This window comes from Pseudopodoces humilis, chromosome 3 (assembly GCF_049639895.1).
Source record: "Pseudopodoces humilis isolate 2021_Gansu_Grassland_sample_001 chromosome 3, ASM4963989v1, whole genome shotgun sequence".
NCBI lineage: Eukaryota > Metazoa > Chordata > Aves > Passeriformes > Paridae > Pseudopodoces > Pseudopodoces humilis.
In genome coordinates, this window is record NC_142202.1 from 29289843 (window position 1) to 29316247 (window position 26405).

Genomic DNA, 26405 nt, shown 5'->3' on the forward strand with positions numbered 1-26405 from the left:
GAAGGCTCCCTGAGAGCCGCTTTTGTTTTTCTCTCAAGAGAGTATTACTTTTGGTTAAGGAAGAGTTCACACTGGCATTCTTCTTTGTCCCTGGTCTTTTTTCCTCAGGATCGTAGGAAAAAGGGACTACAACCCCAGCAGTGAGATATAAGCAAGTGAAAGAACAAGAACTACTTCCTATCACAGAGATAATGCAACTAAAAGAATAATTTGTACCACCTTCCCCATCAAGAAAGCAGAGTGCAAGGGCATATGAAACAATAGCATGAGCTGTAACCCATAATGGCATGGTCCCGGACTTCACCTTCATACACATGGCAAGAGGATCAGGAAGCAGACAATGATACTCACTTGCTTAGAGGAGGAGGGGTTAGTTAGCAGGTCCTATGCAGGCAGCAGTCGCAAAAAATGAAGAAGGAAACATGCCAAAAATTAGCACAAAGATACCAAGTTTAACAAGGCAGCTGAATTTAGACACACACTGTTTTCTAAGAGCATATAATTCTGTGCAAGTAATACTGGCTCAGATGGTTCAAGGTATTTCAGCATTTCTTTGCATATTTTATATCAGCAGATATCATGGAACTAAGATTCCTAGGTCTTTTATGAAAATAATAAGTTTGGTCTCCAAAGCATAAATATTTTAATTAAATATTAACTAGGATAATGCTTAAATACCTTTACAAATCCAGTCCAGAGCCTTACTGAAAGAACTTCCAAGGTTATAACTTGAGGGTCAGATCTCCTTTCCTGATGCACAGGCACAGTTTGTGGGTATTAACTAGTATAGCAAGCAAAAACTTGTTTCAATGGCATGTTATACCCTTTAACAACTTGCAGCCAAGTATTTTGAAAGCACTCAGAAACTGCCAAAGAGGCCTTACAGCACTTCTGGAAGACAGACTTCAACTATTTCGTGACATAATACTGCAGGAAAACACCAGCTATACTGAATCAAAAGTTTAATATTACACAGTAAGATTTGCGCAAGGTCAAAAGACAAGTGTAAGAATACTTGGTCCAGCATTCTGTACACTGGACAATTTTGTTTTCCCTCATAGACACCACTGGGCTTGAGAGAGGAGAAGACACCTTCTGTCATTAACAATATTAGGAAAATAGAAAAATTGTTTAATGTAAATGAAACTGGAAAAAACATGAAGATCAAGTTAATAACAGTAAACAAAGAAATGTCTTTATCTCTACTTATTCAACATTTCAGATGCAAAGCGCAGGGCCTTGAATTGACACTTTTCTTAACAGACATTTGGATGAAGTTTAAAAGTCACAAACCCAGAGGAAAGACATACTTGGTCAGAGTGGAATATTTCTGAAAGTAAAAGAGGAAAAAAGACTAAGTGTGAACTGAAAAAATTCTCATAAATTTTAAATTCAAAAATAATTTTGATGTTCTGGTCTTTAAACAAAAAAATGAAAATTGATGAGGACATGTTGATTGGATTCTAGTTCACACTGGAGCAAATATGGATGAAAAAGAAAGTACCACATAAAGTAATAACAACAAAATATTTAAGGAGAAAAAAAAATAATGTAAAAACCTCAACAAAAGCTGTAAGGAGAGCAAGATGTCTAACTGCACAAAAATAAAAGTAGCTTACATAAGTGTTACTCTAGTGTCTGGAGCTACTGTCATAAAGTGTGTTTAATGAGGATGAAAGAGTACTGTTCAGAGACCCACGGACCAGAGGTAAGGGCCAGGTTAGTTTATGGCTGAATAGCTCAGGCTGCTTTCCAGTGATTGGTAATGTAGCCATAAATATTATGATTCTAACTGAGACCAGGACAGCTTTGGCTTTGGATTTTGGGCACAAAAGGAAGCGAGGCTTTGCAAGGACATTTCTAGTGAGGAAGTTGCAATGTTTGCACCTGAAACATTGGAACGGAAGCTCTTGGGACAGGGTCTAAATCCCATCTCTTAACAGCACTGAAGTTTTGTATGCCTTTCTTCCCCTCTGTGAACAAGGATCTTGTTTCAAGGAATATGATTTACAGAAAGAGAGAGGGACCTGCTTAAACAGCACCGGCTACTTGCAGAGAAAGAATGAGAAATGAAATCTTATAATGCATGCAACAGTTAACATCACATTCTTCACAGCTTATCCATGTGGCTGTGAGCTATTAAATAAGTAAAGTTATTCATTATGTTTATTGGATTAGATAGAAAAATAAAAGAGAGAAGGGAGCAGATGGAAAATCCAAAGACAAGGGGTTGGACTGTTAATTTTAAGATACTAGTCAGTTAATGAAGTAGTTATCATCACTGTGAGGAATAACCATAAAGGTTTTTTATGGCAGTTAGGTCTGTGTCTTTTCCCAAAAATTCAGACTAATGATCCAGTTCTGCAGCATACAAAACATTGAAAATATTCCAAAAGCAAAGGAAAGCCGGGGGAGTTAAAGGAGTGAAAGTACAATTTGTCCGCTGCTAAATCTCATTCAGTGGAGATACATAGATTTAAAGGGACTTGCTTTCCAAGAAAAAGAGGAGGGAAAAAGGACATTCTAATAAATGACCACTTTTAAAGTATGCTGTTTGCTCTATAATCTGTAATTCAGACAGCTTCTGTCACCTTGACAGTTCAGACAGCTGGATGTTTAAGAAAAAACAGACAAAATGAAAGACAGCTAATACAATCACCTTGCTCAGTACTCAGGGAACTACAGCATTTTTTCTCTGGATGAATGGGAGAAACAGAAAGTTTGATATGCAAATATAAATGTAAAGCACCAGAACTTTTGGAAGTCAGTGGCCAATGACATTAACTAGAGCATTGTCTGTTGGTAGGTGCTGTCTCTTAGAGCTGCCCATGAATATGAAGTATGTCCATATCAGAAGTTTAGATCCTGCCCCATGTATACGTCCCAACTTCTTTTGGTCTTCAGATTTTTTGCACAGTGGCAGAGCATCAAGTGATGCAGCCTGACTGCAGGTGGGCAAGGGCTCAGACCACTGTCATGTATTCTTTTCTCCTCCAGAAATTCAAGACAGAAAAGGTATAGAAAAGCTTACTCCTACCTGGTGCCTCTGATACGCAGAGAACATCTTTTCAAAATCTTCTAGATCCAGCACCTTGAATGCCTTTAAATCATCAATCTCATTCCAGATTGTGCCAAGGATCCTCTCCTAAAAGGAAAAGACATATTTTAACAAGATAGCAAAAGTATTTAGTTAAGAACATCCAATCCCATTTGGATAGATCATTCACTTCTGCTCACTGGTCAAACTGCAATGGACTACTGCTGTCATTTTAGTGGATACACTTTGTTTCAATAGTCAAAGGAGAAAAAATAGTGTTTGGTTTTGATTTTTACTTCGGGTTTTTTTCTTGGGTTTATTTGTTGTTTTGTTTTGTTTCTTGGTTTTGGGGTTTGGGTTTGGTTTTTTTTGGGTTTTTTTGTGGGTTTTTTGTGTGTTTGTTTGTTTGTTTTTAAACATACCATTTTGCATTTTTCATCACAGCAAGCCTCTAATGAAATGGCACATTCCAGGACTAGCAGACCATATCTTAAGTATTATCTATGATCCCACATTCAAGAGTGGTCATCTGTCTAACACAGATTGTGGTCGTGCTGAAAGGAGTGTTACCATCAGGAGAAAAAAACTTAGGAAAAGCACAGATGCATGACAAACCCCAGATATATTTTTGCAAATTTTTCCAGGTTCTTTTGTAAAGCCTAAAGAGTGTGTAGTTTTCATTATGTCTGCCTGTGAAAGTAGTTTAAGTTATTATTTTATTTTACTTTTAAGCTTTTGAGTCTTTGAAGTCTAATTGTTTCCTATTACATGAACTCCTTTGTCTACGTGAGGCCTTTGTTAAGCCAGATAGACACAAACAATACCCAGATCCCTGAAACAGCCTAATTCACAGTAACTGGAAATGTTCATAATCCTTGTGATGATACAGTATCCTGAATACTAGGAATTCTAGCTGTTTGGCAGGTAATTAGCATGGAGGGAGACAGGCACAGACTTCTACTTGCTGTCCACCAAACCCAGAAAAAGCAGGCTCCTGTAGTACATGAATTAAGTAATCAGCAGTCATCCTAAACTAAGTGAAGGTTCTGGGTCTCCTGCTGACATTCTCAGGACAGATGTCCTTACTGCCAGAGGATACAAAGATCAAACTACCTTCTCCTTCTGACTGACTCTTAGGTGCATGTTGTTTGAGACAAGCTTTGGGTGCTCTTCATACCACTGACACCACTATTCTTCAGTTCATTTAGTTTAGGAAGTGTATACTTATTGTACTTTATTGACTGCAAAAATAATGAAAATGCTGATTAAAAGAAAAAAGAAATAGACAAACGGAATTGTAAAAATGACCTAAGCAAATCCCAGGAGATGAAGAGCCAGCAGAACAGTGATGCAGAAAAAGCCAGGAACCGAAAGCAATAGCAATGAAACCCTCACACAGGTTTCAGCTCTAAAGTATCTGACTTGAACCTACATGGCAAAGTGTGTTAACACTTCATTATCAGAACTAATTAGGAACAGGCTCTACTTCCCATTCAGAGTCATCTGAGGGAAATGTGCTAAGCCACAAGACTCAAGGAGCAAGGAAAAAAACCTGAGGAGGATAAAATGAGGGGGAAATAAATGTGTGAAGTGTTCTGGAGGAAATTCCTGGCAGGGCAGACACTGAAGGAAAACCAATACCCTTTCTCCAGAGGCAGCCTGTGAGTGCCTGAAGGTAAGGAGGGGTGTCTGCAGTGCTATTCAGAGTGAGAGCTGTAAAGTGTAAAATGTGACCTCCTGATCAGTATACAAAGATATTTATAGTTTGAATGTTGTCACCGTAAGGTGCCTTCTTTGTTACATACCTCATGTTGTGTCATGTTTGGTAAATACCAATGTTGTTGTGATAGCCTTGGCCACCTTGTCTTGTATATTGCCTCTGCTGCAACCGATGACATCACCCAGTATGTAGATGAGCTGAACTCCCATGGGGGTTAGCAGCCAGGGGAAGTGGAATTAACATCTAAAGACCCCTAGAAGCAGCGAGCCATGGCACAAACCTGACTCCAAACTACGTTGAGGAGTAAGGGAGAACATTGAGCAACTTACTGATGTTCTGGACCTCGTCGCCATAATTAAACAACACTTGCTATGCATGAATACCCCAGGTTTTCAAGGAGCCAGTGTTTTCCCAGGGACTCTCGTGAGAACAGAAACCCCAGCTCTGCCATGCGGCAGAGTTGATCATCTCCTCCTCTGTGTTGACCATTGGGAGCAGCAGTGGTGTGTGCAGCCCCTTGAGTCCCCTCACCTAGAGTTGACCTCAATAAAAGGCATTAAAAAGCAGCTGGTCTCCTTGCCTGATCTTTCCAAGGCCCTATCCTAGATGGGAGCAGCACCCATCCTGAGTGGGCTCACCAATATCATTGTATCATGCCTTGCAATCGCTGTGGCTCTTCTTTCCATATAGGAAGAACTTGTGACTGTAACATGGCAAACAAGTCTGGGAGGCTCATCTCAGACAAAGCAATAGGAGACAAAATTAATTTTCTTTTTATGCTAGCTCTGAATTCCACTGCCAATCTTAGCCAGAAGCAGCCAGGCAGAGTGATCATTCTCATTCAATTTCCAGGCTAGCTTTGTAAAACATGAATTATAAATCCTGAGGGATATATTTGAACAGCTGAGCAGTTCTCTGAGTGCCTCACTGTTTCAGACTGTCTAATCAAACACTGAAATGGCAGAATATTTCTTGACAGGAGTCCTTAAAGTCATCACTGGGATAGAACCTTAAGGATGTCAAAAAGCTGTATGTTATGTTTGGTAGAGGCTGGATGTGACTCAAGACAGCTACTCATGAGTCTTGCCCATCTACCTGTCCAGCTGCAAAAATCTCATGGGAGTGAGGTTTCCTCACAGAAAAAATATCCTACAGAACAGTCTAATCTGAATGAACTTCAAAGGTGCCAAAACAGGAAGTTCTGGGACTCAGAAAAGGACTGCAGAGAGTAGTTCTCCCCCTACTTTCCCAGGAAAACAACCCAGTGAAAATGATTCCAACTTCAATTCAGATTAATTTTAAGAGCCAGGTTGAATCTGGTCCTGTACAGGATGGTTTGTATGGCAGTTATAGCAGAAAGACAAATTCCAAAGCAGCACCCATTGCAATGGCGTGCACAAACAGAACTTTGACCAACTTTGATCCAATTTTAGGGTTAATGCAGTCAAAGAAAAATCGAGGCAGGCAGAGGTATAAACAATCTTTGTTACACCTAACACTTGCAATGGGACTGTCCCTTCTATTTCTACTATAAGCTCTGTCCTTGAAAATTTTCATGTTGCTGCCAGATAACTTCCTAGACTGAACTCTTGATACACAGTTTACACAGTTAGGAATTAACTGGCTGATAGTTCCTTGTCATCAGCCAGAGAAGACAAAGCATTTTAAGAGAAACAGACTTGCATAATGTGGTTGCTGTGATAAATGATTCCCTCAGAATCATAAAAATATTTATGGTCCCTAAATAATAATTTAAAATAAATTCTTCATTCCTTCTTTTCATTTTTTTCTTCTCTGCCTTTAGAAAGAAAAGAAAAAAGAGACTAAAAAAAAGAGCAGTCATTTTATCTGTAATGTTTTTCTCCCTATCTTAATTTATTTGTTTATTCATTCATTTATTCATTCTACAAGTCTTCCAAGATCCACGATTCCTGTGCTTTGGAAAGTCTTGGCCCACTTAGAGAAGCAAGCCTTGTGAACTGTACTTCCCAGCATCCTCTAATGAAATGGTGACACATACTAGGTTAGGAAACATCTTATTATGAGAACAAGTATTGACAAGGCATTTGCTCCATCAAGCTTTGTTTTTGGTATGTTGCATTTAACATTTCATGCACTGTAGCAGTTGCATCATTCCACCTTTGTAGTGAATCCCAATTTGCTGAGAGACCTAACAACATTAGAAAATGACAGTGTTTTGTGGCACTAAAATCATATCAAGCTGTCCTCTGCTACATCTAAAGGATGATTTTATTTACCCTGATAGATAAATAATGATATTCTGGAAGGCATCAAAGTCCATCATGCCTCAGTAAACTCACAGCATGAATGAAAACTTACAGTACTTCTGTTTGACCTGCAGGTTCAGAGAAACCATGGAAACTATGAGTGCTCTGTGAATACTGGAGCAGGCAATCCTGCTTATTAGTAGGTTAATATTTGTAAGATATTAACCAGAAAAGTGGAAGCAACTTAAAAATTTAATTCAGAATTCCAGTATGAATCTGAAAAGTGACATGGACAAAGAACGTTTTCCAAACTTTGCTCTTGATATTAGATCCTTTCTGCAGTGTGAGAAAAATCCACTTCAAGCAAAAGCTGTATTTTTTACCTTTTTTTTAATCAAGACAGCTGTTTTATCTCATTGTAGGCCTAGGCACCACCATAGCTATTATGAGTAGCTTCACAATGAGATTTTGGAGAACTCTTGGAGAACTTTGAATCTCTAGCAGCAGTCCTTCATAATTTTCATCAACCTCAGTCTGCTTTTAGGGAGGAAGTTCCAGAAGTCAGAATCATTGATAACATTATAGAAATTAGTGTCAAAATTAACATTTTCTGTTTATGTGACTGGTTGTTTTGGGGGTTTAGGTTTGGTGGTTTTGATTTATTTTTATGTGTGTGTAAGTATGTGTGGTTTGGGTTTTTAAAAAACAGCAATATGGTATGTAGAAGAAATACCTTTCTTATGAAACTATTTCAGTCAAGTCTATTTAGGGTTGACTAAAGAAAGTCTCTCTGACATCACTGACGAGAGCCATTACCAGGACACTTGATGGGAAGCTGCTTCTCAGCCACGAGGTAAGGAAGCAGAGTAGTTGAAGGTTGACTTGATTTATTCTGAGAACTTCAAATCAATACATTTATATTTATTAAATAGGTAACTATTAATCCATACTTCCACTGTTCTTGAAACCAGTCCATTGCTTGGATTAACCATAGAAGTTTGGTTGACCTTTGGTGCTGTGTAAAACTCAGAGTGAGAGAGCACTGCTGCCCAAAAACAAAGAAAGGAATCTTTCCAGGATATTACAGTGGTTATATTGCAGTATCTTTTTCTTAAAAAACAGAGATCCTTGGCACCAGCACTACTGTAGTGCTGTATGAATGGAATTAACAGACAATGCTACAGTGCTGTATGAATGGAGCTGTAGTGTGGAAGGGCTTCATCACAACTCAGCCCATCCAGGCATCTAAATGTCTTTGCCAGTAGTCATTAACTCACATCAAAGTTAGCACGAAGTTCTTAATTCTCAATGGAAATTAGTTGGCTGTTGGAGTTTCCTTGATAGAAGCACAAATCCTTTCCAGTCAAACCTTTTTTTGAGGTGCCCATGGGAACTGTGGACAATCTGCGATTGTTAACTGCTAAGAGCTTGACTATATTTGATATTTCTCCTAACACCCAACAGCTCAGTTCTTTCCTTCCAAATACAAAATCAGCACTGGAAAACAAAAGGTGTCATATGAATTGTTCTAGAGAATAGCCTTGATTCCACTACTGAGAATCTGACAAATCCCTCTCAGCCATCCCTGTCCACGCTTCTGTTGGCCTCTGTTGGCTTTCCTTCACATCCTGAGGCAGGCCGCATGGACAGAGAGGAGTTTCCTCTCATGTAGGTTGTCTCAGTCCTGGCATCAGCTCCATACTTACCTGAAAAATCTCCTGAGAGAGACTCTGTACTAATTGTTTAGAGAAAGGTGGTCTAAACACTATGCAGAGATACCGAAGTGCTGAATATTTGACCTACTTGCAGCCCTAACTTTATGTACAGCTGTTTCCAACACTGTGTTCCGTCACCTTGCTGTGTTTCACGTATTGTTCCTCAAAATGTTTTTTTTTGGGGAAAAGTTGTATTCTTGTGAACTGGAAGTTAAACCCTACCACAGACCACAAAAATACTGTGCACACTTCCAAGCCTCAGTTTCCCAGGCTCAAAAACTTGAGATGTACTGCTCCCAGACAGTGTGTTTATTTTGAGTTCTCACTCATTCCAGTCTGGCTACTCTGACAGCTCAGTTCAGAAGAACACCAAAGAAGTGCAGCAAAATTAACAAAAAGCATGACAAGGCCCATCCAAACCTACTCAAGACTTTGTGCTCAGAGGATTCATGTCCATGTGAATAGAAAGATATTGAAGCAGGAAATCTAGGATACCTGAGAAAGATGACCAAAACATATCAGCTTCTCCAGCAGTCAGTCAAATAAATAATTCCATAACAAAGCGCAACCCAAGTTACAACATGAGCCACCTGTATTGGCACCACAACCTCTGCCATTTTGCAGAACCATATCAGGTTCAAAATACTAACACTGGCAGACACCCCAAAATGAAAGCCCCACCCTCTTATGCCCCTTTTCCTAACTATTTTGCCCTCCTCAAAACAGTGTCTTTTAGCCATCTCACCACCCAGGTCTTCAATTTTATTAGCACAGCTGCCTTCACTCTTATCCAGAGGGCAGGAGAAGTCTACAGTTACTGTACACTAAGCAGAAACACCTGTAACTCTCTCTTTTTCATATAAATTCATATATATACATATATTAGTTATTATTTCTTTTCTTCAGTGCACTAAGTTCCATGTTCTGCAAAGGAAAATAAATCCTTGTCCTTACATTCTCTTCAACACCCCCCATGTGGCCTTGACAGACAAGCACAGATGGTGCAGCAAACATTTCACTTCACTTTATTTTAAAGAGAAGGAGAGAGGGGGAGAGAAAATTCTTTTGGCATTCCAGAGGTCCCTGGACACTCATTCCAAATGCTGGAGTTGGGCCCTGGGTGAGTTTCAGTCTAAAAGAGAACCTGGGTTTCTAGGCAGCAATCCAAACTCAACACAGACACTTCTTTTTTTCCCCTAAATCAGTTTAAAAAATTAAGACCTAAAGAGAAGGGGAGGGAAAAGAAGAAGGGAAAAAGAGAGAGAAGGAACATAGAGAAGTGAAGGGGAAGGAGACACAACCAAGGTAGAAGAAAATGAGTGCAACAGGAAGAATCAAAGTCCCCTGGGGTTTTTTTTTGCCAGTCTGGGGTTTTATCACCAACAGAGTTCTAACCATTCAAGGAGAAAGGCAGCTTCCCTCATGACCATGAACAAACAGTGAGGAGAATCAGGACACCTTTCTCTCCTTAGTGATGGCTCCTGTCAGAACAGGGGTGGCTGGTTTTCCAGATGGTTCTCACCATGTTTTGCCCACATTGGCTCTGGACATCCTTTTTCCCTGTTGCACAAGTGAGAACTGGCACACCAGTCTGGAGATGTCCAGCTCTCACTTACGTGTTTGGCCCCACTACAGCTTTGCTTAACCAGATCATTTGCATGCCCAGATCTATGCAGCTTAATCTATCCAGCACCTTGCTCATCACAGGGTGCACATGCTGCACTGCTGGAGAACTGGGGAGATTCCCTCAATACAATTAATGACTCTTACTGACCACAGTCCACAGAAAGCTACATGCTTCTATTCTACTTTTCATTTCATGGCATTTAGTCAACACTGGGGTATACTCAGAAAGTAAATCAATTGAGTAATGCAGTTTCTTACCTCACTCAGCTTAGCCCAGTTGAAGGATTTCAGTGGATGTGAAGGCTGGGGGATAGATTTCTTCTTCAGACTAGGGCCACTGGTGCTGAAGGTGGTTGTTGAAGGGGGTGGCATCCCCATGCTGAAGACAGGTGGTGCTCCTGGTGGAGGAGGAGGTCCTCCTGGTGGAGGTGGTGGAGCAGGAGGAGGGGGACAGCTGGAGAAAGGGAGAGGAGGTGGCAGCGATGGCAAATTATCAGACATGTGAGAAGAGGACAAAGCTAATGGGCCACCTGGAGGAGGGGGTGGTGTGGGTGGGAAGGAAATGCTTCCCCCTTGCTGGAAAATAAAAAACACAGAGAAAAAGAAAGCAAGCAGTTTAAAAGGCACAATAACTCCATGTTGCCAGTTGATGTAATTTTATTACAACTCTCAAAATATTTGATGTTTTCTTTAAAGCCTCCTGCACTCAAAGCCATGCAATAAAGGGAGGAATCTTAGATTTCATTTAAGAGAAAGTTTCAAGCCTATGGAGTTGTGGAGAAGAGCTTGAAAAAAGGAACCATAAATGGTTCAGAAAAACAGCAACCTAGTAAAAGTAGCCAAAATGTATTATTTTCTCCTTATGTAAGAAAAAAGAGAAAAGTTCAATCTTACAAACTTTTGAACTCCTGGGTTTAAAAGCTAAGTATTTGAAACACTGAATACCTGTCATTAGGCCTCACTAACACAAAGTAGGAGAGGGGAGGAGGGAATAAATCTGGTTTCTGCAGTGTCTAACTTCTCAGCGCTGTGTTCTGGTGAGTTCTGGTGGCTCAGGCACACTGCTGGGATAGAAGGAGCACCAAACAAGAGGGATCACCTGCAAATGTCACTTTTACAGAATTCTGCAGCAGTTCAGATGCTCTTGCATCTTGCAGCATGATAGGAATCCTCTTTCTTATATACTTTTGTATCAGGGAGGTTTCTCTTTATTCCACTGAAATAACAACCAGGGCCACCCCACTCATCAGTGAAAATTATGGCTGGAGGAGGACACTATGCCTCAGCAGCTCCTGCAAGGAAGGTGCCTGAGAAGGAATGGAGCAATCCATGCATTAACCATTCTATATCACCAGCTAAGAGATTTTGGTCTCAGCTAAAAGCTGAGCAGCTTCTAAGTATTCTCTATTATGACCACAGCTTCATGCATAATATGCTTTTGTTCATCATTCACCAGTTAACAGCCTTTAAACAAGCATGGGGAAGGGTCCCAGTCTCATACCGAGAACTCATTAAGTTGAGCCACTAGATCATTCATCTGGTCTCGGGTCTGGCGCAGCTCCAAGGATTCCTTTTGCAGTTTGTCCTTCATTTTGTTCAGTGTCTTCATCATTTCATCCTTCTCCCGGGTCTTTGTTTCACATTCCCGCTCCTTCTTCTCTAGCCTGCTCATCAGCTCAGCATGGTCTAAGGGGAACACACAAGTGGGACTGATGAAATAAAGCTCATGAACAGTCCCTGAGGATATGTAGGTTATGCTGAAGTAAAGCTGACAATTCTGTCAACTCAAGCAGGGATGTATAATGAGAGCAAGAAAAAGAAAATAGAGTCTGACTGTCCTGACAATGACCCTCAGTGATCAAGACAGCAATGCCGAAGTTTCAGTTAGACTGCAAAATCACTTCATGTGAGAACTGAAGGAACCTCCATCCTGTGAAACACATAAACTGTTCACTATGACACAAAATGTCTGAAAAAGGAAAAGTTGTTCCCAGCTCTGCTGCTTGCTGCTCTGTGAATGAATTTGGATCAGTTTCTGCCTATGCATACACAGAGGATGCACTCACCTTTCCGGAACTTCTCTGCCTGATCCCTCCACTGCTTGACCTCATTTTCATTCACTAGCCTGAAAGATGAAATGAGATAGTTTAAACTTTTTCTGAGCTACACAGGTTGAAAGGTTGAAAGGTTGAAATACACACGTGATCATTATGCGCAGTGATCAGCAAAAGTCAACCTGGTGAGTATACAAGTTTCTATAGGATCACATCAGTGGTCCTTCTGGATCCAGATTATGCTCCCTAGTCCACAGCTAATATAAAAATGATGCTTTTTTGCTCAATCTTATAAAAAGGGATAAAAGAATGACTGGGAAAGAAAGTCCTGATACACGCCTGTCTTCAGGTAATGCCCTCAAAGTGCCAGGTCTACTTATTTTGAAAGAGAGAAGTCATCACTAAAATAATCACAGCTGCTATGGGTTACAGATTACCCCATTCTTAATAGAAGACCAGATTGCCATATTTTTTTTCTGCTTTCTGTGATTCTGTTTTTTCTTTCTTACAAGGAGGAAGAACACTTCTCTGTTGGGTAATGTACCAGTAGCAAGGCAATTCTCATATCTCATACAGGTACAGCTATTTCCTATTACTGAAAGAAAATATGCAGAGCATGCTGGGGATTGATTAGATATGCAGAATGAAGAGTAGCTATGAAAGTAGAATGGGAAGATCAGGCATGAAATCCACAATGAAGCCTGGTATCAAACACCACTATATTTTTCCATTACAAGAAATCAGTTTTGATTTTGGCTCATGCCTATAAACAAAAGGAACCGTAAAATTTTTAGTACAGGAGAATTTGGTTCCATATGGGACTTATGTTCTATAAATGTTCTTTTCAGTAGAGAACTTGGAAGGGTAATGGGCCATGAATTACCTGCAGAGGCAGTTGAATGAAATGAAGGATCCAAAAGTTTGGCTAAAAAAGGACTGAGAACAGGGAAGTTGAGAAGAGAGCCAGCTCATGTAGCTAGACTTCTCAAATGATGCATCCTATGGGAAAAAATAATGGTAATACCCTCAACCAAATCTGTGGGTGAGAGCAAACAGACATTTTATGAAGAGGTAAGAGCTTTTGTGCGCCAAGTGGGGACTGCTTTTCCCTATCTGCAATCTTTCTAAACCATGTGCTCATTAGTGAGGAATGGGATCTACACAGAGATGACGACATTATTTTTACTTTTTGGTATCAAGGAAAGCTTTCATGAGCATTCTGAATGAAAAAGGCACATGAGGAAGCCTTGTTATAAAATAATGAGCATTTCTGCTGCTTTTCTAACCAGAGTAACAGAGAAGTCAAATACAAGCACTTTGCTAGAAAATACTGCCAAGCTAAGATGGCATTAGAAGGAAACTACTTAGAAGACTTAACTACTTAACAAGACAATGTGAAGCTGTAAGTTGAAATAAGAAAGTCCTCACATATATTTTATTTCTTAAGCACCTGCATAATGATCATATCCTTATACCTGCATAACAGAAATAAACAATAATAGTGCAGCTTACATTTTAATGATGTTTTTGACACTGAAGTTTTCCAGTGGAGCTATATCTGGATCATCTCCTCGTTCATCCTGAAGAACAATTTGTTGGAGTATTCTGTCCAACAGTTGCCACTGCTGGAAGTTTCCTCCATTCCTCTTATCTATATTGAAAAAGACCAACCCATGAGAACTTCCAATTCCATGAGAAAAAGCACAGACCTGCCAACAAACTGGCATTTGTTCCTCCCCACCTTTTATTTTAATCCTGTGTGTGATGAATTACAGAACACAAAGACTAACTCTGAATAGTTGCTAGCAGATTATTTACAAACACCTGGCATACTGGGACACCACATAACAGGCATGGGCAACTTTGTGTCTGATGTTCACCTTTAGGCTATGTAACCCTTTTGACAGGTTAGCCATATGTTGCACTTTAAATGTCTATAAAAAGGATTCCTTTGTGATAACTAATACTCAGTGTTTTCTGGGGTTTGATGTTGAGGTCACTGTAAAAATAATGAGATGTTCTATCTGCATGCTTGCTTATCTGCAGGTCAGTGAAACTCAACTGGCATGAAAAATTTGTACAAACATGTCTGTAAGTGCAGAGATAAAGAACAGAAATTGAACCAAAGGGACTGTTCTCATGGATACCAAAACAGAAGAGTCAGAGCAACATTAAGTCCACCTCAGCTCTTTAAGTTACATAACCTAGATCTTTACATTCTTTAAAACTGCTCCAGTACAATCCTGCCCTGGCCTAACAGGATTTAGTCCTTCTGCCACCAAAAATCCCAGTCAATACATAAAGCTTAAGCTCTCTTCTAAAGAGTAATATCAAAGAGGCCACTGAGACAAAGTATTGCTTGAATTTGTGCATGGCAGTACTTGATTCTAATGAGAGCCTGAGAACATACCATATATCAGATTACTTGCTGAAAAGCACACCACAGTACATATCCCTCATGTTCTGTTCTCAGTTTGACTGCTTAAATACGGATGAAATTAATGAAAGACCAGACCCTCACTCCTAACAGGATCAAGGCAGGTAGTTCATTAGTGATCTTGCTGTTACACTCTGGATGCATAACTGAACGATTTTATTGCAGTTAACAAGAAGACTGTTATCACTACCTTTGGAAACCAAATCCAGTATTATTTTCCACTTTGAGTTTGGGAGCTCTTCACTGATGCACTGCCATTAGATACCAGCCTGAAGACTTACTGTGGAATTTCCCAGTGGCAGAACAGCTTTCAGTACTGCACTGTTTCACCAGAAAAAATCTTCAGTGCCTTTTTTTAATTATTCAAAATACTATCTATTTCTGGGAATTCCCTGATCTATAGCACAAAGACTCTTTTTTAAAACTTCTGATTTAAAATCATTAAAAGTTCTGTCAGTGACTAACTGGAATGTCTCAGCTACTCAAATTTATCTGCAAGTGCAGAGAGGTCAAACTGCTGCCCTAAGTATTGCAACAAATATTTTGCTGGATAGAGTCAATGTAAGTTACCAAGTTCATTAGCCTCAGCCAAGTTCTGAATGGGAGACAAAAGTAGTGTGTGCCCTGGTATCTGTGAACTTGTACCTACACCAAAGCTTCACTGAGTTCTCCAATACCCCTTGCTCTGGAAATCTGTAAATATACTTACATGGCATCTGCAAGCAGTGCTGGAGGATGGATAACAAATAGGGATAGGCATCTGTATGCTTCAATCTCTTCTTGATCAACTCAAACATCTGAGAGGCACTTTTTGTATCAATGTGGATCTGAAGTGGGAGCAGAGGAAAACCACCCAGACTGAAAGCCTATTAACTGTGAAAGATCCAATCAATACAAAGACAGGCAAATTTCCAGCAACTGGACCTCTGCAAAATCTCCTGTCATGTCCAGCTGCAGGTTCCAGGGACAGGCCACATGGGTCTTTGACACTACCATTGTAATCCCTGTCCAGTATGGAAAAGATCCCCAAAGTAAAGGGCTACTAAGGTGGGAGGCATGCAAAGCCACCAAGACCTGTTCTGGAGCAAGCAAAACATTTGTGTCCTAGAAAATGATGGCACAAATAGTAGAAGCTAAGCAAGAAAGGGTCAGTTGTTTTGTATCAGTGTGCAGCAAGAGCTGTACATGAAGAAAGAGGGGACTAAACCATTCAGATTCAGGACCCTACAGTTTCTTATTGATGCTAGAGGTTGTCATTGGTTTATGTTAGTCTTTAAAATCCACATATTCTAAAATACTGGTCCTTTCCACAGGCTCTGAGGCAACAGTCAGCAGCAGAGTTACATGTAATCTTGGGAAGAATATCAGAAAATTGCCCAAACTTCACCCATAGTCCTGCAATGAGGATGTCTGAAACTAGAAGGCATCCAGATCATCAGGACTGAGAACCTGAGAGCACAGCTGAGAACCTCCTTCACTCCTGAATATTCAGGCAAAGAAAAAATAGAAGTTTTTATCAAAAATACTCATCAGAAGCCGTTTGTGTGACCACTGTTTTCATTGTTCACACATCATAAACCTCCTGCTTGCTAAATGAGAAACAGTGAAAACAAGAGCATCAGCCACTCTCAGCATCAAAGATTAATTTTAGGGAGCACCAAAGAGAGGTGCACCAAGCATCCCAAGTAGATGCAAGTTCAGCTTTGGCATGTTCAGGTACCCCGAAGAATAACTTACCAGGTCAAACCGCTTGGCAAACTCCAGGTCATCTTCATTTCTGACCATCTCAAAGAAATCTAAATGTCTTAGAGGAAACAGAAAAACAAAACATCTGCCAATGTTCATGGAATGATTCAGACTTAGTTTAAGTCTATCACAAGAGAAGTAGCAATACCTCAGTTCAGCTGGAACTGGAACATGTGGATATTGGCAAGCCTTTCTTACATGAAGTGCTATCACAGGTATGCAATACAAGGAGATCAGTGACAGGCCAAAAGGAAAGGCTGGTAGAGGTGTATACACTCTATAACTCCTGTGCTAAGTCACTGTGTTGAGGTAAGGTGCAAAAAATAAACATAAAATAGGAAAGAGATATTCTGTTTTTGACAAATGCAATGCCTGCAGTGATAATACATTTCTAAAAACTCCACACCATGCTTTCTAGCCAGCTATTGGATCATTAATAATTTGTTTCCTTTAAACAGTGGAGCAGAAATGCAGTCAGTGGATCAGTTTTCACAGGTTTCTAGATATGCCTATTGATAAGCACAGCAGCATGACTATGTTTGGATCTGGGTGACCTGGGTGAGTGACACATTTGACCATCTGGACTTGTCTTACACAGAGACTGGAGCACAGCAGATGATATGGAGAAAGGCTGTAGTACATTCCCCTGTACAGACCTGGTACAAGAGTCTGTGCTATGTAATCCAGGCATCTGAGATCCTCTCAAACCTTTGTTATTCTCCTGACTAACTTGTAAAATCCAAAAATGCCCTGAGTCCCTCCTAAACACTCCTGGTTGCTGTTCAAAGGAATACAGAGTACCCATTAGACAGATTCTCTTATTCTTGCTTATAATGTTGCAGATGTAAAGTATCATTCCTGGTTTCAGCTCTGCAGCAAATCGTAGACATACAACTGGGAAACTCGGAACCTGCACTAAGGCCACAGACACTCAGTCACAATGAAGTCAATGAACTAACTACTGGCTTCCCTCCCTCCTACCAGGACAGGCTTTTGTTCCAGTTTTGCTTCCAGAGAAAACAATTAGAATATTTTTTGTATTTTTCATTCTGACTGCCATCCCCAGCTGAGAAGAAAAGCAATTGAGGAACTCCTTTGCAACAGCTTCTGCCAATTTAGTATGTATGTTTCCTACTTCATCTGCTGATGTTAATTTTAGGATAAATACTTCTTTTAATTTTTTTTGGGTGTTTTTAGGGAGTCAGTTTCAAGAAGAGACAGACACAGCTGTCTCAAATAGAGAAGAGTTTATAAGAAGTTTTTCTGTTCATCAGTAGCTCTTCTCAGAAATTACCTGTCCAGCGTAGCATTCTCGTGTCCTCTGAGCTTGTCAATGATGGGCTGAATTCCTAGCATTAGAAACTCATATCGGAGATGCAATCGGAACTCCAAATTGTCCTTAAAAATGGGGGAAAACCAAGATATTTGTTTTCAAGAGCTGTAAATCACATGTAAAAAAAATTACTTAAAACTTCAGTTCTTCCCTTTTTAATAGTCTCTATCCTGTCACCAAATTCACAGGATGAATAATTCCAGTAAAGTAAGTAAAAAAGGAATTGATGCCTTTGCCTCCGTTTCACTTAAAAGTACAATTATGTACTATGAATTTTGCATATCATAAGGACATGCACACTCCATGTAGTTCCATAAGGAACAGAAGCTACTGGCATTTTTCCTGCTAGTCCATTAGAGGTTCCCCTCCTAGTTACAGATGAACAGCACTGCAGTCTTCCTCCTATTTTTTCAGTTTATATGTCATAAAACCACATACATAAAATCACATATTCTGACAAACAAAAAATTCTGACAGCTATTCAGTGGGATAATACAGGATTCCCAGAGAGAGACAAATACATTATTATCTAGTTCTCATGAGCTTGTTGTCTTTTGTGGTTTAACCAAAAAAAAAGAAAAAAAAAGCCAATGTCACAAAAGTAACACTTTTAATGAAATAAATTAAACTATCTTTTAGAGTCAAAAGGAGTCTTGTTAATAAAACAACTGGGCTTTTTTCTGAAATGTTTCCCTTTGATATTGTAAAATTAAAATACTTTGGCTTTGAGTCAAAACAACATTTCAAAATGTTTCTGAAGGTAAACAAAAATATTTTCTAAAAAAGGCTGGAATAAAAAGGTAAATGCTTTACAGTTCTTAAAACAAACCAACAAAAAACCCACTACCAGAACAACAAAAAACCAACCAACCAACCACCCAATGTAATCACTTCAGTGTAGGTAGTCTATATTAAAGAAGCTCAAAATAAAATAATTGGAGAACATTATAAGACTGATCTTAACAATTAAACATTATTTTCCACAGAATATATCCACTCACTACCACAAGATTTGTGATTTAATCTACTAACTATTTCCAAAGTAAACTAATTTAAACATAACATTTTAGAAGGAATTTCCAGGGCTCTCACCTCACCAGCACCTGCATTCAGGACAGCATTGATGAAGGACATGATGGCTGTTTTGAGGTTTACTTCATCTTGGTATCGCCCCATGCTTCGGTCTAGCTCATTTAACAATGACTGAAACAGAACAGCAAGCTGGGTTAGAGGACATAATCTAATTTCTTGCAGGATAGATTGCACTTCTGTATACAGGGGTAAATAACTGTAAAGAGAAGCTGTCTTTTGAGGAATAAAGCCTATGCCTGAATTATGCAGATTGAATTGAAAGATTTATCTTCGTTCCTTCACTTACTACCCTTTAACATGAAGCAGACAATTATTACCTCTTGGTAAGCACCTTTTAGGGATTTTCAAATAACAGGAATATCCCATGTGCAAATAGCTCCAAAGCTCGAAGTTTAATTACACATCTACACTGGAGGTACAGTTAAACTCCAGTTTCCATGTTACAGACTCATGGAATGGTTTGGGTTAAAAATTACATTTAAAGATCATTTAGTTCTGACTCCTATGGCATGGGCAGGAACATCCTTCTGCCAGACCAGGCTCCTCAAAGCCCCATCCAGCCTGGCCTTGAACACTTCCAGGGATGAGGCATCTACAACAACTCCAGCCGACCTGTTCCAGTGCCTTTCCACCCCCATCATAAAAATACCTTTCTTTCATCCATTCTATATCTAGCCTCTTATAGTTTAAACTCTTTAGCCCTTGTCCTGTCACCACAGTCCCTGGTAAAATACCTTTCTCCATCTTGCTTATAAGCTGTTTATTGAAAGGCTGCTGGAAGTTTTCCCCAGAGGCTGCACATCTCCCTGTTAACCAACCCACAGCGGGTATTCAGCACAGGAATGCTTTAGGTCTAATTTCTGCACACATATTGATATTTTACCATAATCTTGTGAACATCAGGAGACAAAGGAGAAAAAGACTAGACAAATAACATTGGTGGCCTTAGCCTTTTTAAGGATTAGTTCCACTTGAGTATTTACCAAAAAGGTTATATGCATAAACTGATTAGTCATGAAAGAAGCTCTACTTTTAGCTTTGTGCTGATCACCATTAATATTATCTTCAAGTTCTTCTCTCATCGGCTCATAATTACAAGGATGATTTTCCTTACTGAAAGAGTAAGAAATTCTACTTGAGATCTGCCAGTTAAGCTGTATGAGTCTCACTTCAGCATTAATAATAAATGCCTCACACTCATATATTTGTTTTGTTGTTGCACTAAAAAAAAGAGAGCATTCTTTTTAGTCTCCCCAAGAAGTTTTGACCATAAAGGGATAATGAAGACAAAAATAACTTTTTAGGGTTTGGCTCAGCAGACCATCTAAACAACATTTTGAAGTTATGATGCTGAGTAAGGAAGTTCATTTTCTTCTAGTCAATTTTTTGTCCCTGTTTACTGAAAGTGTTCATTTATAGCAAAATCTTTCCTCCACTAGTCACCATAGGTCTATCTTATTTCCTGTACAAAGCCACAGAGATACGTCTCAAGAAACAGGAAGAATATCCTACTGTGCATTCTACAGGGGAAAGAATAACCTACTGGCTTCATGCTTACTTTTGTGCAAAAATATTTTGACCTATCACATGAGAGCTGTTTTTATGTCTGAGCACACTATATTCATTATCAAACAAGCTTGATTTCATAAACTCCCTTTCTCTTGCTGCTTCTAAATTTCACATCTGGAACTTTCGAATTTCCCTACTCTAGGCATTTGAGTTCAAATCTCATTGAACACTCCAGTAACTGTGTTATGACCAAATAATATTTTGCTAGAAATGGGAATGAGTCTTACATAAAAGCACATGTAATTCTCTACTGAGCCAGACTAGTGGTCAGTTCAATCCAGCATCCTATCTCTAACAGTGACAATCAGAAACTATCTGAGAAGTCTTTAAATTCACCAAGAAAACCAATTGTTCAATTTGACAAACAGTAGAAGTGAAATAAATGAGAGAATTTTATTCTGTTACTGCCAGATTTGACACTGAAATCCAAAACACATGTGTCATCTTGGAATAATTGAATTAGCCATCACTACTGAAGCAGCAAAACCAAAGGCGGTTTTGCTGGTTTTCTTCACAGGCTTTGTTCCTATCATATTTTCTCACAGACTTTCAGGAACATGCTAGAATCTATGAAACAGCATATCAGGTACAGCATCCAGACAGGTTGAAGGATGATAACTAAAGTTTTCTATCCTCCATTTCAGAACACTGAACTAGGAGCAGAATGGAAATGGGAAGCAAACCAAATTCAGAACAAGAAAACCCAAAACTCTTGTGTTGCACTAATCCAGTTGAAGAGCAGCACATCTTCATGTAATTGTTCAGCTTGACAAAGGAAATACTATAAATTCTTGCAATTCCTAAACATCAGAGTCTACACCCACATACTTTGGCAAACTCCAGTATCTCCAACTCTTTGCAAATGGCTGAGGTTCAAACCTTCACTTGAACATTTCCTGAGAAAAAGATTTCACCACACCTCTTGGCAGCCAGTTCTTTGGCCCAATTGATGTCATAAATGTTTTTCCTACTATTTAAGCAAAACTTTCCTCACTTAATCCCATTATTCCTCATCACTGCCAACCAGTAGGGTTTCATTCAATCTGCAGCAAACCTCAAAAGGCTTTTTGGCTAAAGGGAAGAAGAAAATCAAGGATGAATATAGCCTTTTAATTTGTTCCTTCTAGATCCTCTACTACAATTCCAAATTGATCAGATTTCTTCTTACAAATTACAAATGGTCTGTACTGACAGTGTTTACTGACAGTGACAAACCAAGCAAGGGGGCTCTGGAAGGAATGCTCCTGGTGTCCACCTTTGCAACTGACAATATCAAACTTTATTCATTCACCTCAAGCTTCAAACTTCTAGCAGCATTAAGGACGGAAACAAGAGTTTTCTGACTAAAGCAGCCCAGTTAATATTTCCATTGGCAAGTGAAATCATCTTCTTTCAGACAGTATCTAACACCTAGATTCTCTCAAGACTAAAAGGAAAATTCTTTCTCCCCACAGGGATCCACAGCTAGACTAGTGTTTTAAATAGCAAGCTATGCTGGAAGAGAACTGGAACATCCTGATAAACTTTTTTGGCCAATAGAGCATTATCACTTTTCAATATTAGTTTTGTTTCAAAATATGGCATGTTAAAAAGTATAATGTGCTACAATGTCATGACACAGAGAAAAGGAGGGGAAGCAGCAAGCATAAGAATAATCAGAAAGGCAACACCTTAGGGGAGAGAAAGACTGTGCCCCTTTAACAAGGGAAACTAATCATAAACAGGATAATTCAGACATGAATTACTTTACATTCAGAGACTCTTCTTTCTTACTTTTCATAGCATTTTATAAAACTGCATCTTCACAAGAGACCAAAAAAAAAAAAAAGAAAGATAAAGTAACATTTTTATGATCACACACACAGTGAGCCAGTGACAGAATTACCTTTAATACATGATAAAAAATCCCAGCAAGAACAACAAGGACTCATCTTCCTAGTTACACATTTCTGCTCTGAGGATTTACTGTTTGGATTTCAAGTATTTTCTTTCAACTCTGTTGTATAAGGGGCAGAGTAGAATTTGTAGGCAAAGTGTTGCCCGATCCGAAGAAAACACAAACAACCGAAGTCGTTTATGCGGTGCTTTATTGAGGGCCCGGGAGCCTGTGGACTAGCGTCCAAAGACAGAGCCCCATTTCACAGAAAAATCACAGGGTTTTTATATGTTTTCTACACGATTTCTTCATCATCATAATTTCTTAATTCTCTCTCACTACCTGGTACGATTATCTCTCTGACATTTAAATTTTGCCAAGAGTACATTCCTAGATTATCTCCTAGTTACACTGTTTACATTGCAATATCTGCCGTATAGTTCATCTGCAGGTTACATGTGGCCTACCAAGCCTTAGCATAACTACTACTAATGTCAAACTAATGCTAACTAATATAGTTTATTGAACCAAATGGCAACAATTCCCCCCCTTTTGAGCATTCTTCAATCTTCTGCAAGAATGCTCAACTCTTAGTCATCGTTGGTTCTTTCAAATGCTGGATTATCCTGCCCAACGACATCTTCATACTTCGGAGGAAGTCGACGTCTTTCATCGAGGCGTATCTCATTGGTTCTTGTCAAGGCTTTTATCACTCTTCTGGTGCGTCTTGTTTCTTTTTTAATGACTCCTAGAACACACTTATAGGCTAACCAAACAATTAATAACAAAACTACAAATAACAAAATGTACTGTACTATTGACGAAACCCATCTAGAAACCTGAAGTCCTAGGGACTCAAATATAGCTCCGATCCAATTATGTTGTGCTTCTTTTTCAATTTCTCTTGTTTTGGATTTAATCGTTTCCAATTGAGAAATATCTTTTTCTACTTCAATGGTCACATTTGGAATATGGATGCAGCAATGGTTAATTTTCGTTTTTAGATATTGACACACACCATGCTCTTTTAACAATAGCATATCTAGTGCCATCCTGTTCTGTAAAGTCATTCGAGATGTGGCTTGCAATTGCAAATTTATGTCTTTAAATCCTTTCTTGGTGGTTGCTGCTAATCTCTCAGTTTGCCCTAGCAGTTTGTATAGCATTTCTCTGTTCCTGTAGGAGGCTATAGGTGCAAATAGTGATTCTAGAGCCCATCCAAATTTAACTCCACCATCTGGCTCGTGCCATTCATTTTCTAACTCAGTGAATGCATCTACTTCTCTTTTCTTCCGGTTGGGTTTTAGTTTTGATTGTTTCCACAGGGGACAGAGGGTTGGGACTCCTAGAGTTATTTGTGTCACAGGTCCATCTACAGGAATATGCGTAGTCCATTGTCCATGTCCCATTACCCAAACTAAATTTCCTGGACTTTCAATAGTGGTAACTCTACAGCTTACAGCTCGTCTAATTCCACTGTTTCCAGATGCTTCTCTTGTAATTGTATGATTAAATTTCCTGCATTCGCATCCCCACTTAAGCAATACTCTAAGAGGTGCCAGGCTAATTTGGCTTTCAGGGGTATCACATGTAATAACTTTGGTACAATTCCAGTTTTCTTTAGCTGCTTTAATTTCTCTTGTGGAGGTCTCTGTTTTATAGACTTTTTTTGAGGTATGATTTTTACTTCCTGTCCATTGTATACACCAATCTACTGCCCCAATATAGCTATAATGTTCTAACAAACTCGGACCCCATATGGTTTTCCATTCGTCCCACAATGTGGTTTTGCTCGTAATATTTTGACAATCTTGTAACTCATCATAACTACACCACCCTAGATCATTAATCCCTCTCATACGGGTGAATTGGCTGCTGGGCAGTTTCATGCAATCTTCTTCAGGTCTGATAACTACTCTTTGGACAGTCTTTTGACATACCATAGATGTGCTGTCTGCCGTTTCAGGTAGTAATGGAATGGGGATTATTCCCCACGGAATTGGTTCTCCTGCTGCTTGTGGGAGGGGCAGGCATGCCGTAATTCGAGACACATTTTGGACCTTTCCAAAATCCCTGATCAATCCTACTACTAAATTCTCTTGTTCATATCACTTCGATATGCTGCCCACTTCTGTATCTCTCAGTTCTCTATGCTTCTTTTTTGTGCATCCTTACCCCAAATTGTGACAATTTTTTGCTTCTGGACAATCAGCACCTTTCTTCCAGGTTGCTGACACGTTCTGGACTTCAGTTTTCCGGTCATAAGTCAGGTTCCCATCCATCTTTTCCACTGGTTCGGTACCTGCAACTACCATAGAACCGTTAACAAGAATTGGTTTCGTCATTACCAGTAACAATATAATCAAAAAGGCTACTTTTTGCGAAAAATCATTTGTGTTGGGGAGACTAGTTGAGTCTCCCATTGTACAGGGACTTTCTTGACTCGGGTGTAATGGATCCATGAGTCGATTTTTTCGACCTTTATTGCAGTATAAGTTGTCAGGATCACTTGACGGGGCCCGTCCCATGTCTCTTTCAAGGGGTGGGTGGACCAATTCTTCACGTACACTTGGTCTCCTGGTTGAATGTCATGCACCGGATTCTCCAGTGGCATAGGTCGGTTCCACTGCAAGGCTCCCCTTAAAGCATTAAGAGTTTTGTTTAGTGACATGATGTAACTAAATATTGTCTGATCACCCTGCACGTGCAAGTCTCCTTTCAACACATTAGCATGGTATGGTTTTCCATATAGAATTTCGTATGGACTAACTCCCACTCGCTCCCTGGGTTTGATTCTGATTTTGAGCAATGCTAATGGCAGTGCCTGTGGCCACTGTATTTTTTCCTCTTTGGAAATTTTCTTAATTTGTTCCTTAATTGTTTGATTTCATCCGCTCCACCTGACCACTCGATTGAGGTCGCCAAGGGGTGTGCAAGTCCCAAGATATGTCTAGTATCCTGGCCACTTCTTGTACTATTCCTGCTGTAAAGTGTGGGCCTCTATCTGATGACAGTCCTAGAGGTACCCCAAATCTTGGAATGATTTCTTTCAACAGTGTTTTAACCACTTCCTTCGCTTGATTGGTGCGACAAGGAAAGGCCTCAGGCCATCCTGAAAAAGTGCATACATACACTAAAAGATACTTAAAGTTCTGTGCTTTCGGTAATTTTGAAAAATCTACTTGCCAGTAATCTCCTGGTTCTGGTCCTACTCGTAATTTCCCTAACTGAATCTGTTTCCTAACTATTGGGTTATTTTTCAAACAAGTTGAACACATGGCATTCACCCGTTTTGCCAATGTTAACATCTGGTTAGAAATTACTTCTCTTTTTAGAAATGTTACCAACGCTTCTGCTCCCCAATGGCATTTATTATGTTCCGTCTTTAAGATGGCTTTCATAATTTGGGCGGGAACTACAACTTGTCCCATGATTGTTACATACCATCCAGTTGCATTCTTCTGTGCTTTCAGCAGCGATGCTAATTTTTCATCATCCAGGGAATACTTCGGTTCCTGAATTAAATGTGGAGTTACAGGACTCACCTTAGTGGGTATCAGGGCCATTTGAGTCCACACTTCTCTGGCCACTTCTCGTGCTGTGACATCAGCTAATTTGTTTTCCCGATATATTTTTCCTTCCTCCTTCTGGTGACCTCTCACATGCATTATTGCAACCTTTTTAGGTTGGTGTACTGCATCTAGCAAAGCTAGAATTTCAGTTCTATACTTGATAGTAGTTCCTTGGGAGTTCAATAACCCTCGTTCTTTCCACAAGGCGCCATGAATGTGCACAACCCCAAAAGCATATTTAGAATCAGTCCATATATTCACTTTCTTTCCAGAACTTAACATTAGGGCTCTAGTGAGTCCAATGATCTCGGCTCGCTGAGCTGATGTTCCAGGAGCCAAAGCTTTTGCTTCCACTACAGTGGTAACTGTTACCCACTGCATATCCCGCATACCTGGTACC

General features: G+C 39.6%; 1 protein-coding gene across 4 annotated transcripts in view; it reads right to left on the bottom strand.

The window, feature by feature from the left end:
- Positions 1-26405, bottom strand: part of DAAM2 (dishevelled associated activator of morphogenesis 2) — a 237998-nt gene that overhangs the window by 54641 nt on the left and 156952 nt on the right. For 3 of the 4 annotated variants that reach the window (XM_088053801.1, XM_088053799.1, XM_088053800.1), the window contains exons 7-16: positions 18989-19099; positions 17858-17961; positions 16555-16621; positions 15527-15644; positions 13893-14031; positions 12393-12451; positions 11828-12012; positions 10585-10902; positions 3038-3145; positions 352-384 (exon numbers count right to left, since the gene is read on the bottom strand). In XM_088053801.1, the coding sequence (XP_087909927.1) occupies positions 352-384; positions 3038-3145; positions 10585-10902; positions 11828-12012; positions 12393-12451; positions 13893-14031; positions 15527-15644; positions 16555-16621; positions 17858-17961; positions 18989-19099 (1242 nt within the window). The remainder of the gene's footprint in view (positions 1-351; positions 385-3037; positions 3146-10584; positions 10903-11827; positions 12013-12392; positions 12452-13892; positions 14032-15526; positions 15645-16554; positions 16622-17857; positions 17962-18988; positions 19100-26405) is intronic. The other variant, XM_014261243.2, reaches the window with a different exon arrangement.